The 16733-nt window shown below is 66.6% G+C and overlaps 1 protein-coding gene across 1 annotated transcript in view; it reads right to left on the bottom strand.

The window, feature by feature from the left end:
• The window catches only part of PLEC (plectin), a 74987-nt gene that overhangs the window by 8883 nt on the left and 49371 nt on the right, over window positions 1-16733 (bottom strand). Inside the window, 17 exon segments of the mRNA XM_050984870.1 lie at window positions 1530-1736; window positions 3751-3930; window positions 4037-4207; window positions 6224-6352; window positions 6419-6616; window positions 8211-8366; window positions 10927-11073; window positions 11906-12007; window positions 12130-12231; window positions 14179-14301; window positions 14439-14665; window positions 14786-15017; window positions 15089-15292; window positions 15506-15724; window positions 15809-15916; window positions 16000-16119; window positions 16269-16510. Coding sequence (XP_050840827.1) covers window positions 1530-1736; window positions 3751-3930; window positions 4037-4207; window positions 6224-6352; window positions 6419-6616; window positions 8211-8366; window positions 10927-11073; window positions 11906-12007; window positions 12130-12231; window positions 14179-14301; window positions 14439-14665; window positions 14786-15017; window positions 15089-15292; window positions 15506-15724; window positions 15809-15916; window positions 16000-16119; window positions 16269-16510 — 2867 coding nt within the window.

Here is a 16733-nt window from a genome sequence, read left to right as displayed (position 1 = left end):
AAGCGGAGGGGAGGGCTGAGGGGGCTGAGGGGGCTGAGGGGGCTGAGGGGGCTGAGGGGGGGACGCGGGGGCAAAGCAGATCTGGGGCCACCCAAACAGGAGCCGTGGGGCCGCACAAGGGAGTGGCACAGCCTGGGCACCAGCACGGGGCAAACCATGGGCCAGGACAGCACAGTGACGGTGCCAGAGCCGTGTGGTCCCTCCCTGGCACAGCTCCCAGCAGCACCCATGGCATGGAATCAACAGTCCTGGCATGGTTTGGGTTGGAAGGACCTGAACGGCCTGGCCACCAGCATGGGGCAAATCACGGGCCAAGACAGCCCAGTGATGGCACCAGAGCCGCATGGTCCCTCCCTGGCACAGCTCCCAGCAGGACCCATGGCACGGAATCAACAGGCCTGGCATGGTTTGGGTTGGAAGGACCTTGAAGTCCATCCAGTTCCACCTCCTGCTATGGGCAGGGACACCTTCCACAGGAGTGGCACGGCCTGGCCACCAGCACGGGGCAAACCACGGGCCAGGACAGCCCAGTGATGGCACCAGAGCCGCATGGTCCCTTCCTGGCACAGCTCCCAGCAGGACCCATGGCACGGAATCAACAGGCCTGGCATGGTTTGGGTTGGAAGGACGTTAAGGTCCATCCAGTTCCACCCCCCTGCTATGGGCAGGGAAAGCTTTCACAGGAGCAGCACGGCCTGGCCACCAGCACAGGGCAAACCATGGGCCAGGACAGCACAGTGACGGTGCCAGAGCCGTGTGGTCCCTCCCTGGCACAGCTCCCAGCAGGACCCACGGCATGGAATCAACAGGCCCGGGATGGAAGGACCTTGAGGTCCATCCAGTTTCAATGCCATGCTATGGGCAGGGAAAGCTTCCACAAGAGTGGCACGGCCTGGCCACCAGCACGGGGCAAATCATGGGCCAGGACAGCACAGTGATGGCACCAGAGCCACGTGGTCCCTCCCTGGCACAGCTCCCAGCAGGACCCATGGCACGGAATCAACAGGCCTGGCATGGTTTGGGTTGGAAGGACGTTAAGGTCCATCCAGTTCCACCCCCCTGCTATGGGCAGGGACAACTTCCACAGGAGTGGCACGGCCTGGCCACCAGCACGGGGCAAACCATGGGCCAGGACAGCACGGTGATGGCACCAGAGCCACGTGGTCCCTCCCTGGCACAGCTCCCAGCAGCACCCATGGCACAGAATCAACAGTCCCAGGATGGTTTGGGTTGGAAGGACGTTAAGGTCCATCCAGTTCCAACTCCTGTGCTATGGGCAGGGACACCTTCCACAGGACCAGGTTGTTCCAAGCCCCATCCAACATGGCCTTGGACATGTCCGAGGATGAGGCAGACACAGCTTCTCTGGGAGACCCCCCTGCCAGGGAAGAACTTCTCCCCAATATCCCCTCCATCCCCTCCCCCTGGCACTGGGAAGCCGTTCCCCCTTGTCCTTATCCCTCCAGGCCCACGACCAAGGCCAACCGAGGGGCAGAGCCCCCTCCCCAGCCCAGGCTGTGTCCTGGTACCTGCTTGCTGCGTTTTCGAGCCTCCTCCAGCACCGCCCCCCTCTCTGCTGCCCGCTGCAGGACCTTGCCCAGCCGCTCCCGGGCCGCCAGCACCAGGTTCTGGATGACGGCCCCGTCCTGCTTCCGACTGAAATCCTTCAGGCGCGCGGCCACGGCCTCCAGGCCGCCCAGCTTCTCCCCGTGGGCGTTTGCCTCCTTCACCAGGGCCTGCGGGGAGGGGGCAGCTCAGTGTGGGGGGTCCTGGGGTGGGTGAGGAGCCCCCCGGACACAGCCCGTGCCAGGATGGCACGTGGAGCACCAGGCACGGGCTGGGACGGGGCGCAGAGTGGTGCGGTGTGATTTCAAGGTTTACCCCAGAACCTGAAGATTCCCTCCCAGGTGTGTCCATCACTTCTCCTTTCCCCTCCCTGACCCCTGCCCAGCACTGCCTGTCAATCCTGGAATTCCAGGAGGGTGTGGAGAGATTGGCAGATTCAAGGGATGCCCTCTACCCCTGTGGGGGGGTCACTGGGCCATCCAGGTGTCCTTTGTCCCTTGAGATCTCCCCTCCTGTGCCTGGCTGGTGGCTCCCTGCCCCTTCCCTGCCCTCTCCCTGGGGTTAAAAGGAGCAGCACCCACGGGGTCAGGAGTTCTGCTGGAGCTGGGGCTGGGTTCAGAGGCTGTGGGCCAGAACAAAGCTCTGGATCCAAACCCTCCATCAGAACCCACTCCTTCCCTTCCCCATTACCCTAAAGCTTCTCCACAGAGGGAAACCTGAGGAGCAGACCCTGATATGGGGGGAAGCTCCATCCCAGCACCCCCAGAGCTCCTGCAGGCCTGGACTTGTCCCCACGTGCCCAACTGGAGCCCCCAGCCATGGCCAAAAGTGTCTGTGGGGTGAAACACCACCCAGCCATGGCCAAAAGTGTCCCTGGGGTGAAACACCACCCAGCCATGGCCAAAAGTGTCTCTGAGTGAAAGACCACACACCTCATTGTGTAAATAATGATTGTTTTGTCAACTCCTTTCTGCAGGAGGTGAGAATCGATGGACTGTTGGTTTGACCAGAGCGGTTGGAGAGGACCCCCAGGACCTGTCCCTGTCCATTGTGGAACAGCCAGGACATGCAGGACCTGTCCCTATCCATAAGGGCACCACCAGGACCTGTCCCAGGTCTATAATGGCACTGCCAGGACATGCAGGACCTGTCCCTATCCATAAGGGCACCACCAGGACCTGTCCCAGGTCTATAATGGCACTGCCAGGACACGCAGGACCTGTCCCTATCCATAAGGGCACCACCAGGACCTGTCCCAGGTCTATAATGGCACTGCCAGGACATGCAGGACCTGTCCCTATCCATAAGGGCACCACCAGGACCTTTCCCTGTCCATTGTGGCACTGCGAGGACACGCAGGACCTGTCCCAGGTCTATAATGGCAGTGCCAGGACCTGTCCCAGGTCCATAATGGCACTGCCAGGACATTCAGGACCTGTCCCTATCCATAAGGGCACCACTAGGACCTGTCCCAGCTCTATAATGGCACTGCCAGGACATGCAGGACCTGTCCCTATCCATAAGGGCACCACCAGGACCTGTCCCAGGTCCATAATGGCACTGCCAGGACACGCAGGACCTGTCCCTATCCATAAGGGCACTGCCAGGACCTGTCCCAGGTCTATAATGGCACTGCCAGGACACGCAGGACCTGTCCCTATCCATAAGGGCACTGCCAGGACCTGTCCCAGGTCCATAATGGCACTGCCAGGACATGCAGGACCTGTCCCAGGTTTATAATGGCACTGCCAGGACATGCAGGACCTGTCCCTATCCATAAGGGCACCACCAGGACCTGTCCCAGGTCTATAATGGCACTGCCAGGACCTGTCCCAGGTCCATAATGGCACTGCCAGGACATGCAGGACCTGTCCCAGGTCCATTATGGCACTGCCAGGACATGCAGGACCTGTCCCTATCCATAAGGGCGCCACCAGGACCTGTCCCAGGTCCATAATGGCACTGCCAGGACCAGGCAATTTCATCCCCCAATCCATGGTCGCTTTTGGAATTCTATCAATATCGAGGTCGGGAAATAAACGCGCCTTTTTCTGCCTCGGACACCTCAGCGTGTGAGCATCGTTCATTTCCTGTCGTGTTGCGACAGGGACACGCGTGCCACCCGCCCTGGCCACCCCGCAGGTGCCACACGGGACCCCCGGGGCAGACCCCAGCCCCACGAACCGGCCCCGAGGGCGCCGCTCTTGCCTTGTGCTCCTGGATCTGCGCGGTGACGGTGTCCAGGACGAAGCTGGGCGGCGCGGGGGACCCCAGCAGCTCCTCGGCGTGGGCCACCCAGCGCAGCAGCTCCTGCGCCGAGCCGTGGAACTCGGTGCTGACCGTCAGCCCCTCGGCCAGGCGCTCCTGCGGGCGGTGCGGGCACCGGTGGGCACGGACTCCCCTGCTCCTGACCCGCTCCGGTCAGCGTGAGCCCCCCGGGGGTCGCGGTCCCCCAGAACCCCCCGCACACCTTCCTCTCCTGGGCCTCGGCCTGGACGCTCTCCCACTTCTGCTCCAGGAGGCGCAGGCTGTGCTCGGTGCTGCAGGGCCGGCCGGCGCGGCACGAGTCCAGCAGCCGCTGCAGCCGCTCCCGCAGCCCCCGGTAGGCGCCGGCCCGCGCCTCCAGCTCCCGGCACAGCTCCTGCCGGGACAGACGGACAGCGGCGTCACAGCGGGACAGCGGGACAGCGGGACAGCGGGACAGCGGGCAGGGGGAGGAGGGGACGGGGATGGGCATGGGAATGGGGATGGGGATGGGAACGGGAATGGGAACAGGGGACGGGGATGGGAATGGGGATGGGAATGGGGATGGGAGCAGAGATGGGAACAGGGATGGGGATGGGGATGAGAACAGGGATGGGAACGGGGATGGGAATGGGGATGGGAACGGGAGCAGGGATGGGAACAGGGATGCGGATGGGGATGAGAACAGGGATGGGAACAGGGATGGGAATGGGGATGGGCATGGGAGTGGGAACAGGGATGCGAACAGGGATGGGAACGGGAATGGGAATGGGGATGGGAATGGGAGCAGGGATGGAAACAGGGATGGGAACAGGGATGGGAACAGGGATGGGAATGGGAGCAGGGATGGGAATGGGGATGAGAACAGGGATGGGAACAGGGATGGGAATGGGGATGGGCATGGGAGTGGGAACAGGGATGCGAACAGGGATGGGAACGGGAATGGGAATGGGGATGGGAATGGGAGCAGGGATGGAAACAGGGATGGGAACAGGGATGGGAACAGGGATGGGAATGGGAGCAGAGATGGGAATGGGGATGGGAATGGGAGCAGGGTTGGGAACGGGGATGGGAACGGGAATGGGAACGGGAATGGGAATGGGGATGGGAATGGGAGCAGGGATGGGAGCAGGGATGGGAACAGGGATGGGAACAGGGATGGGAATGGGAGCAGGGATGGGAGCAGGGATGGGAATGGGAGCAGGGATGGGAATGGGGATGGGAACAGGGATGGGAACAGGGATGGGAACGGGGATGGGAACGGGGATGGGAACGGGGATGGGAACGGGGATGGGAATGGGGATGGGAATGGGAGCAGGGATGGGAACAGGGATGGGAACAGGGATGGGAACAGGGATGGGAACGGGAATGGGAACGGGAATGGGAATGGGGATGGGAATGGGAGCAGGGATGGGAACAGGGATGGGAACAGGGATGGGAACAGGGATGGGAATGGGGATGGGAATGGGAGCAGGGATGGGAACGGGGCTGGGAAGAGGGATGGGAATGTAGAGAGGTCAGGTAAAGCAGACAGGGGACAGAGATGAGGATGGGGACAGAGGATGGGGACAAGGGGGACAGCCACAGTGAACAGGGAGAGAGGATAAAGACAGGGAGTGGATGGGGACAGGAACAGGTTCAGGGCAAGGGACAAGGACAAGGATGGCTCCTGCTCTGTCTTAAGGAGCTGGAGGGGCTGAGGGAGGGGTACCAGGCTCTGCCTGGCTTCAGGGAGAAGGCAGCAGAGAAGGATCCTGGCCCAGCAGTGTGGAGAAGGTACCCACCCTGGGGGTACCACCACGGCCAGGACACCCCCCTGGGATGCCATCATGGCCAGGACACCCACCCTGGGGGTACCACCACAGCCAGGACACCCATCTTGGAGTGCCATCATGGCCAGGACACCAACCCCGGGCATGCCACTATGGCCAGGACACCCACCCTGGGATGCCACTATGGCCAGGACACCCACCCTGGGGTGCCACTATGGCCACGACACCCACCCTGGGGGTACCACCACAGCCAGGACAGCCACCCTGGGATGCCATCACAGCCAGGACAGCCACCCTGGGGGTGCCACCATGGCCAGGACACCCACCCTGGGGGTACCACCATGGCCAGGACACCAACCCCGGGCATGCCACTATGGCCAGGACACCCACCCTGGGGGTGCCACCATGGCCAGGACACCCACCCTGGGATGCCATCATGGCCAGGACACCCACCCTGGGATGCCACCATGACCAGGACACCAATCTTGGAGTGCCATCACGGCCAGGACACCAACCCCGGGCATGCCACTATGGCCAGGACACCCACCCTGGGGTGCCACTATGGCCAGGGTCACACATCCCCCCAAGAGACCAACAGGGGCCGGTCCTGCAGCAGGGCCCAGCCTGGCGCTGACTCTCACCAGGTGTGCGTTGAGCTTCTCTTTGGTGGCATCTGGATGGCCCCAGGCGGGCTTGGAGCAGAAGAGCTGCAGCTCCACCTGCTCCAGCCACTGCAGCAGCTCCGTGATCTCCAGCGTGATGTCCTGCACCTGGGGGCGAGGCGGGGCTCAGCGCCGGCCGCTCCGCCCGGCAGCTCCGCGGGGCCGCGGCCGTACCTGGCTGAGGTTGTTCTCCAGCTCCAGCTGCCGGCTCTCGGTCTGGCTGCGCACCAGCTCCCAGTGCTGCTCCAGCTGCTGCAGGCTGCGCTGCAGCCCCTCCACGCTCTCGCCCAGGCTGGAGAGCAGCAGCCCCTGCCCTGCCTCGGTCACCGACTGCACCGTGCGGGCGTGGGACATCACGTCGGTGCGCAGCACCTGGGGAGGGGGCGGCTGGGTCACGGCTGGGACCGGGGCTGGGACACCCACACCCCCATTCCTAAAGCCCCGAGACACCTCTGCTGCCCTTAACACCGCTGCCACCGCACCACTGGGGACTGGGGGTGCCACGCTGGGCAGGGATGGCACCCATGGGTGCCTCCAGGGCTCTTGATCTCAGCAGGGTGCGGGGCAGGGCGGAGGCCGGGACAAGGGCAGAGGGGACAGGTACCCCGAGGCACAGGACAGGCCGGGACAGGGACAGGGGCAGAGGGGACAGGTACCCCTTGCACGGCCCCCCCTCCCCCGGCGCGGCGACAGCCCGGCCCTGCAGCCTCGCCCGCGTCAGGCACGTCAGGAGCGTGCCCGGGCAAGGGGCTGTGGCACCGGGCCGGCACTGAGACAGCTCATTCCTCCCGTGGTGTCACCGCGGGAGGGGACGCGTCCCCGCGCTGCAGCCTGCCCGGCCCTGCTGCCGCAGCACCCGAGGAGGGGCCAGGCAGCGCCCTGTGGCCAGGACACCCACCCTGGGGTGCCACCATGGCCAGGACACCCACCCTGACCAGGACACCCACCCTGGGGTGCCACCATGACCAGGACACCCACCCTGGGGTGCCACCATGGCCAGGACACCCACCCTGGGGTGCCACCATGGCCAGGACACCCACCCTGGGATGCCACCATGACCAGGACACCCACCCTGGGGTGCCACCATGGCCAGGACACCCACCCTGGGGGTGCCACCATGACTTGCACACACACCCTAGGGGTGCCCCCACGGCCAGGACACCAACCCTGGGCATGCCACTATGGCCAGGACACCAACCCTGGGGTGCCACCATGATTTGGACACTCACCCTGGGGGTGCCACGATGACCAGGACACCCACCCTGGGTTGACACCATGGCCAGGACACCCACCCTGGGGGTACCACCATGGCCAGGATACCCACCCTGGGGGTGCCACCATGACTTGCACACACACTCTGGAGGTGCCACCACGGCCAGGACACCCACCCTGGGGGTGCCACCATGGCCAAGACACCCACCCTGACCAGGACACCCACCCTGGGTTGACACCATGGCCAGGACACACACCCTGGGGGTGCCACCATGACTTGGACACCAACCCTGGGAGTGCCACGATGACCAGGACACCCACCCTGGGGGCGCCACCACGGCCAGGACACCCACCCTGACCAAGACACCCACCCTGGGGGTGCCACCATGGCCAGGACACCCACCCTGGGGGTGCCACCACAGCCAGGACACCCACCCTGGGGGTGCCACCACGGCCAGGACACCCACCCTGGGGTGCCACCACGGCCAGGACACCCACCCTGGGGGTGCCACCACGGCCAGGACACCCACCCTGGGGTGCCACCACGGCCAGGACACCCACCCTAGATTGACACCATGACCTGGACACCAACCTTGGAGTGCCACCACGGCCAGGACACCCACCCTGTGGGTGCCACCATGACTTGCACACCCACCCTGTGGGTGCCCCCAGAGCCAGGACTCCCAGAACACCCACCCCGACAGTGTGACGGGGGCTGTGGCCACGTGTCCCTGGGGCCCCCTTGCAGCCTCACCTTGTGCTTGGCCAGCTCGATCTCGCAGCTCTGCAGGTCGGGGCGCAGGGGCGCGGGGCCGCGCAGCTGCTCCCCGGTGCGGCTCAGCCACTGCAGCAGCTCTGCCAGCTGGTGCTGGAACTGCCCCAGCCCCAGCAGCGCCGCCTCCAGCTGGTGCTGCCAGGAGGGAGCCACCATGGTGGGGGAGGCAAGGGCAGCCGACAGGGCTCTGGGTGCCCACAGAGCACCCGGCACACACACAGTGCCCAACCTGTGCCCACACAGCCCTGGGCACCCATCCAGTGTCCAGCCTATGCCCACCGCCAGGCCATCAGTGCCACTCAGGCCCACCAATCCTGGCACCCCACCAGTGCCCACTCAGTGCCCACAGCCCTCAACCCACAGTGCACTCATGCCCATACACTCAACACCCCAGTGCCCACCCAGTTCCCACCCAGTGCCCAACCAATGCCCACACAGCCCTGGCACTCATCCACTGCCCACTCAGTGCCCACATAGCCCTGGGCACCCACCCAGTGCCCACTCAGTGCCCACACAGCCCTCGATGCCCACAGAGTACTCAGCACCCACACGGCCCTGGACACCCCTGCAGTGCCCACCCAGCACCCACCCAGCCCTGGGCACCCACCCAGTGCCCACTCAGTGCCCACCCAGCCCTGGGCACCCATCCAGTGCCCACTCAGTGCCCACACAGCCCTCAACACCCACAGAGCACCCAGCACCCACCCAGTGCCCACCCAGCACCCACCCAGCCCTGGGCACCCATCCAGTGCCCACACAGCCCTGGGCATCCACCTAGTGCCCACCCAGTGCCCAACCAATGCCTACACAGCCCTGGACACCCACAGAGTACCCAGCACCCACACAGTCCTGGGCACCCATGCAGTGCCCACCCAGCACCCACCCCACCCTGGGCACCCACCCAGTGCCCACTCAGTGCCCACACAGCCCTCAACACCCACCCAGTGCCCACTCAGTGCCCACACAGCCCTCAACCCCCACCCAGTGCCCACCCAGTTCCCACCCAGTGCCCAACCAATGCCCACACAGCCCTGGACACCCACCCAGGCCCAATCAGTGCCCACATGGCCCTGGGCACCTACCCAGGCCCAAACAGTGCCCACTCAGTGCCCAAACAGCCCTGGGCACCCACCCAGTGCCCGCTTGCACCCCCCACACTGACCCAGCACCCACAGGATGTGCCCACCCAGCACATTCCCGGCCCACCCCCTGTCCTGCCAGCCCTGCCCTGTGCCCCCCGTGCCCCCCGTGCCCCCTGCCCACCTGTCGGCTGACGATCTCCTCCTCCAGGTGGTCCCAGCGCTGGCGGAAGTCGCTGAGGGTGCCCGGGGGCTCCCCGTGCCCTGTGCCCCCGTGGTGCCGCAGGCTCTCCACGTCCACCTTGCACTGGTACAGCTCCCGCTTGAACTCCTGCCAGGTGGCACCGGTTGGTGACAGGGTCTGCCCGACCCCGTGGCACCACATGGCACAGCACGGGCACCTGGGCCCTGAGCTGCTCCTGTAGGGGTGCCCAACCCCCTCAGGGACTCGTGGGGGACAGGACCCGGCCACCCCAGGCAGGACTTGGCACCCAGTGCACTGGGGCACTGGCACTGCCCCGCCCCCAGCAGCGCCGCCTCCAGCTGGTGCTGCCAGGAGGGAGCCACCATGGTGGGGGAGGCAAGGGCAGCCGACAGGGCTCTGGGTGCCCACAGAGCACCCGGCACCCACCCAGTGCCCAACCTGTGCCCACACAGCCCTGGGCACCCATCCAGTGCCCACCCAACCCTGGGCACCCACCCAGTGCCCACTCAGTGCCCACACAGCCCTCAACACCCACCCAGTGCCCACCCAGTTCCCACCCAGTGCCCAACCAATGCCCACACAGCCCTGGCACTCATCCACTGCCCACTCAGTGCCCACATAGCCCTGGGCACCCACCCAGTGCCCACTCAGTGCCCACACAGCCCTCGATGCCCACAGAGTACTCAGCACCCACACGGCCCTGGACACCCCTGCAGTGCCCACCCAGCACCCACCCAGCCCTGAGCAACCACCCAGTGCCCACTCAATGCCCAACCAATGCCCACACGGCCCTGGACACCCACTCAGTGCCCACTCAGTGCCCACACAGCCCTGGCCACCCACCCAGTGCCCACTCAGTGCCTACCCAGTGCCCACCCAGCACCCACCCAGCCCTGGGCACCGACCCAGTGCCCACACAGCCCTGGGCATCCACCTAGTGCCCACCCAGTGCCCAACCAATGCCTACACAGCCCTGGACACCCACAGAGTACCCAGCACCCACACAGTCCTGGGCACCCATGCAGTGCCCACCCAGCACCCACCCCACCCTGGCACCCACCCAGTTGCCCACTCAGTGCCCACACAGCCCTGGACACACACCCAGTGCCCACCCAACCCTGGGCACCCACCCAGTGCCCACCCAGTTCCCACCCAGTGCCCAACCAATGCCCACACAGCCCTGGACACCCACCCAGGCCCAATCAGTGCCCACATGGCCCTGGGCATCTACCCAGGCCCAACAGTGCCCACTCAGTGCCCAACAGCCCTGGGCACCCCACCCAGTGCCCGCTTGCACCCCCCACACTGACCCAGCACCCACAGGATGTGCCCACCCAGCACATTCCCGGCCCACCCCCTGTCCTGCCAGCCCTGCCCTGTGCCCCCCGTGCCCCCCGTGCCCCCTGCCCACCTGTCGGCTGACGATCTCCTCCTCCAGGTGGTCCCAGCGCTGGCGGAAGTCGCTGAGGGTGCCCGGGGGCTCCCCGTGCCCTGTGCCCCCGTGGTGCCGCAGGCTCTCCACGTCCACCTTGCACTGGTACAGCTCCCGCTTGAACTCCTGCCAGGTGGCACCGGTTGGTGACAGGGTCTGCCCGACCCCGTGGCACCACATGGCACAGCACGGGCACCTGGGCCCTGAGCTGCTCCTGTAGGGGTGCCCAACCCCCTCAGGGACTCGTGGGGGACAGGACCCGGCCACCCCAGGCAGGACTTGGCACCCAGTGCACTGGGGCACTGGCACTGCCCAAGGTGCCATCCCAATCCATGCCACCTCTGCCTGGACCACCCACTGCCCTCCCTGCCCCTGCCAGCCCCCAGGGATCAGGGCATGGTGTGGCACAGCACGGCCTGGCATGGCACAGCATGGTTTGGCGTGGCACAGCACAGCCTGGCATGGCACAGCACGGCCTGGTGCAGCACAGCACGGCCTGGCGCGTCACAGCACAGCCTGGCGTGGCACAGCACAGTTTGGCATGGCACAGCATGGCCTGGCACGGCACAGCACGGCCTGGCATGGTACAGCATGGCCCAGTGCAGCACAGCACAGCCTGGCGTGGCACAGCACGGTTTGGCATGGCACAGCATGGCCTGGCACGGCACAGCACGGGCCCTGGCAGCACAGCACGGCCTGGCGTGGCACAGCACGGTTTGGCATGGCACAGCATGGCCTGGCACGGCACAGCATGGCCTGGCATGGCACAGCACGGTTTGGCACAACACAGCACGGTTTGGCACGGCACAGCACGGTTTGGCACGGCACAGCACGGTTTGGCACGGCACAGCACGGCCTGGCCTGGCACAGCACGGCCTGGCACGGCACAGCACAGCCTGGCACGGCACAGCACGGCCTGGCACGGCACAGCACGGCCCGGTTTGGAACACCTCGGCACCTTGAGCTCCGCCAGCTGCTGCTGCACCATGTCCAGGTCGCCGCCCACCAGGAACTCCTCGGCGATGCGCAGCTCGGCTGCGTCCAGCCACTCCAGCAGCCGCTGGCGAGAGGGAACAGGCGGGCATGGGGGGCACCGGGGTGGCACCATGGCCCCTCAGACCCCTGCGTGGGGACAGGAGGGTGACCCTGCCAGGGGGACATCCCTGAGGGACCCTCACCCACCTGCATGGTGTCCTGGTAGCTGAGGGCGGCCTGGAGCTGCTCCTCGAGGCGCCCGTTCCGCTCCGTCCACACGCGGCTCAGGCTGTGCCAGGAGGAGTAGAGCTGCAGCGGGCACAGGGGTCAGTGGTGCCACAGCAGGGCCATGGCACAGGGGGTCAGGATGTGTAGGACAGGGTGGACAGGGCACGGGGGTCAGTGGTGCCAGAGCAGGGCCATGGCACAGGGGGACAGGACATAAGGGACAGGGTGAACAGGGCACAGGGGTCAGTGGTGCCACAGCAGGGCACAGGGCACATGGGGACAGGGCATGGGGGGACAGGGAGGACAAGGCACAGGGGTCAGGGGTGCCACAGCAGGCCAGGGCACAGGGGGACAGGATGTGGGGGACAGGGTGGACAGGGCACAGGGGTCAGTGGTGCCACAGCAGGGCACAGGGCACATGGGGACAGGGCATTGGGGGGACAGGGAGGACAATGGCACAGGGGTCAGGGGTTGCCACACAGGCCAGGGCACAGGGGGACAGGTGTGGGGGACAGTGGAGAGGGCACAGGGGTCAGTGGTGCCACAGCAGGGCATGGGGCACAGGGGGACAGGATGTGGGGGACAGGGAGGACAGGGCACGGGGGTCAGTGGTGCCACAGCAGGGCATGGGGCACAGGAGGTCGAGACGTTGGGGACAGGGTGGACAGGGCACAGGGGGTCAGTGGTGCCACAGGAAGGCCAGGGCACAGGGGGACAGGGCATATGGGACAGGGTGGACAGGGCACAGGGGTCAGTGGTGCCACAGGAAGGCAGGGCACAGGGGACAGGCATATGGGACAGGGTTGGACAGGGCACGGGGGTCAGTGGTGCCACAAAAGGGGCATGGCACAGGGGGACAGGACGTGGGGGACAGGGAGGACAGGGCACAGGGGTCAGTGGTGCCACAGCAGGGCACGGGAACACAGGGACAGGACATGGGGGACAGGGTGGACAGGGCACAGGGGTCAGAGGTGCCACAGGAAGGCCAGGGCACAGGGGGACAGGGCATATGGGACAGGGTGGACAGGGCACAGGGGTCAGTGGTGCCACAGCAGGGCACGGGAACACGGGGACAGGACAGGGGGGACAGGGTGGACAGGGCACGGGGGTCAGTGGTGCCAGAGCAGGGCCATGGCACAGGGGGACAGGACAGGGGGGACAGGGTGGACAGGGCACAGGGGTCAGTGGTGCCACAGCAGTTGCTGGGGCACAGGGGACAGAATGTGGGGGACAGGGTGGACAGGGGACAGGGGTCAGTGGTGCCACAGCAGGGCCAGGGCACAGGGGGTCAGGACGTGGGGGACAGAGTGGAGAGGGCACGGGGGTCAGTGGTGCCACAGCAGGGCCAGGGCACAGGGGGTCAGGATGTGGGGGACAGGGTGGACAGGGCACAGGGGTCAGTGGTGCCACAGCAGGGCATGGGGCACAGGGGGACAGGACGTGGGTGACAGGGGGAAGGGCACAGGGGTCAGTGGTGCCACAGCAGGGCATGGGGCACAGGGGACAGGACGTGGGGTGACAGGGTGGGCAGGGACAGGGTCAGGTGGCCAGGGCAGCAGGGTTGGGGCACGGGGGTCGAGACTTGGGGGACAGAGTGGAGAGGGCACGGGGGTCAGTGGTGCCACAGCAGGGCCAGGGCACAGGGGGACAGGACATTGGGGACAGGGTGGACAGGGCACAGGGGTCAGTGGTGCCACAGCAGGGCCATGGCACAGGGGGTCAGGACAGGGGGGACAGGGTGGACAGGGCACAGGGTTCAGCAGTGCCCTGGGGTACAGACTGTGGGGGTCACTAGTGCCAGGGAGGCGGCCGGGGCACAGGGGTGGCACCACACGGACATCCAGGCCTGGAGACACCATGGGAGTGCCGGGGCACAGGAGTTTTGTGGGGGTCAGTGGCACTGAGTGGGGGTCTGGGGTGTGGGGACAGTGGCACTGATGGGGATCGGGGACACGCCACCCCCACAAGCAGCCTCCCCACACCCCCAGGATGTGTCCCCTGCCTGAACCCAGCTCCAAGGACACTCACATCGTCCAGGCTCTTGGTGACATCGGGCTTGTCGGGGTCCCCGCAGGACGCCATCAGCTCCACGCCCAGGCTGCCCAGCGTGTCCAGCTCGCCCTGCAGCGCGTCGATCTCCTCCCGCAGTGCCTGTGTGGGGCACTGGGCTCAGGGCTGCCCGCACCAGGGGCTGCCCAGGGCACTGCCCGCACCAGGGGCTGCCCAGGGCACTGCCCGCACCAGGGGCTGCCCAGGGCACTGCCCACCGAGCCCCTGCCCAGCCGCACCTGCATGGTGCGAAGTCGCGTGCGGATGGCCTCGGGCTCGCCGCCAGCCTCCTCCAGCCCCAGCACCAGCTGCTGGGTGTCACTGAGCGCCACGGCCAGCTCAGACAGGCCGTGCCAGAAGCGCTCAGCCAGTGCCAGCAGCTCCCGAAGCCACCGCTCCTGCTCCTGGCAGCGGCCGCGCAGGCAACCCCACTGCGACAGCAGCTGTGCCGTGCGCTCCTGGATGCCTGCAGGGCACAGCGGGTCAGGGATCGGGGTGCCACGAGGGCCCCAGCACCCACACACGGCCCTGACAGGGACACGGATCTCCTGCCGGCCAGGCCGTGCCCACCCCTCCGTGCCAGTACCTCTGTCCGCGGCGTCGGAGCTGACCGCCTGCACGGTGGCCAGCAGCTCCTCGCCCTGGGCACGGATGCCCTCCAGAGCCACCCCGAGCTTCTCCAGCTCGCCCAGTGCCAGGCTGTTCTCCCGGATCTGCTCCCTCAGGTGGGCAGCGTCGCCGCGGACAGGGGGCTGGCTCTGCAGCCGGCTCTGCAGCCGCTCCAGGCACTCCAGCATCAGGTCCATGCGCTCCGACAGCTGCGGACCACCCCAGTGACTCGATGGCACTGCCCCGGGGACGTGCCCCACCAGGGCAGCGGTGGGCATACCTGGCTGTATCGCGGCAGGGCGTCCTCCAGCAGAGCCGCCGCCTGGCGCACGCGCTCGCGGATGTGGCCGTACTGCTCCTCCAGCTCCTGCCAGCGCCGCTGGAACGGAGCTCCCTGCTCCGGGCTCAGCTCCAGCAGCTGCGCTGACACGCGCTGCAGCTTCCCCACCAGCGGCCGGTGCTCGGCGATGGCCTCTCGCAGGCTCTGGCAGCGGGGAAGAGCCGTGGGGGTGCATTGGGGTGGGATGCGCCCCACGCCGCAGGGATGTGCTGCTGCACCCGCTGCTGCTCCCAGAGGACTCCTCTTCGCTGGGTGTCCCAGCCCGGTGGTCCCCATGGCGGTGCCACCCCCATCCCATCACCGCTCCCACCTGCGGGGTGGCCGAGCGAGTCCCTTTTGCCCCTGCCCTGCCCACACCTGCAGCAGCGCCTGCTGCTCCTTGAAGGCCTCGTAGCTGATGGCGTTAGGCGAGAGCTGCACCCCCAGGGCCTGCGTCTCCTCCAGCCAGGGCAGCAGCTCCTCGAGGGCCTCGGAGAACTGGGTGAGCAGGGACTGGGCGTGCTCCAGCTGCACGGCACAGGCGCCGCTGCGCAGGGACAGCTGCTCCGTGCGCTCCCGCAGCGCCTGCACCGACGGCTGCGGAGACAGGGAGTCACCACCTGGCCAGGGTACAGCCATCCCTGGGTGCTGGCAACGTCACTTGGCACCCTCCCGGCTCACCTGAAGGCGCTGCCGCAGGGGCTCGGGGCAGCAGCGCAGCAGCGGCTCCGAGAACCCCAGCAGACGCTCAACCAGGCCCCGGCAGTGCAGGATCTCGGCGGAGAGCAGCTGGAACGGAGGCACAGGTGGGTGCCAGGTCCTGGCAGGAGCATGCCAAGCCCAGTGGCTCCGGGGCACTGCTGCGGACCCACCTTCTGCTCGGAGAGCTGCGAGCGGAGAGCCTCAGCATCCAGCTGCACGCGGCCGATCTCCTCCAGCCGCTCGCCCAGCCCCGCCACACGGCTGAGCTGGGACTCCAGGACCTGCTCAAACTGCAGCAGGGGGACAGACGTCAGCCAGGGAGGGTGTGAATGCACCAGCACCGACGCTGGGATTGGTGAGGGGCTCAGGGAGCCCAGTTTAACGTCTCTCAGGGTGAGATGTTAAACTGAATCCCCCCCTGAGGGCCAGTGTTCCTCACCTTCTCCCTGTCACTGGCAGTGACTGAGGGCTCCTGGCCATCCTGCTGGCTCTCCTGCTCGCCCAGCTCCTTCTCCATGCGGCTCAGCCACAGTGCCAGGTCCTCAGGGGCCGTGCCCAGGCGAGACGAGGCCTCGAGGGTCTGCCCCAGCCGGTGAGCGGTGTCAGCGCTGCTCTGGCCCACGATGAGGTACCGCATCCTCAGTGACTCCATCTTCTCCTGTGTCAGCTGGGCCTCCTCCCCTGTGGCAGCGTGACACTGCCATCAGTGCCACCGCACTGGCATCCCTGCACATTGAACTGGCCACACCGACAGCTTCCAGCCGCATGGCAATCCCTCTGTCCTGACCTTTTCCCTCTCCTACCTCTGCTCCTCCTGCTCCCAGACCCAGCTCTGGCCTCTCATCCCTCTGCCAGCAAGACCCCCCTCACCACGGAACCCTGTCCACCCCAGCTCTGTCCCACA

This window comes from Serinus canaria, chromosome 25 (assembly GCF_022539315.1).
Source record: "Serinus canaria isolate serCan28SL12 chromosome 25, serCan2020, whole genome shotgun sequence".
Lineage (NCBI taxonomy): Eukaryota > Metazoa > Chordata > Aves > Passeriformes > Fringillidae > Serinus > Serinus canaria.
The sequence above is the reverse complement of the archived record's forward strand: the minus strand, read 5'-3'. Positions and strand labels throughout refer to the sequence as shown.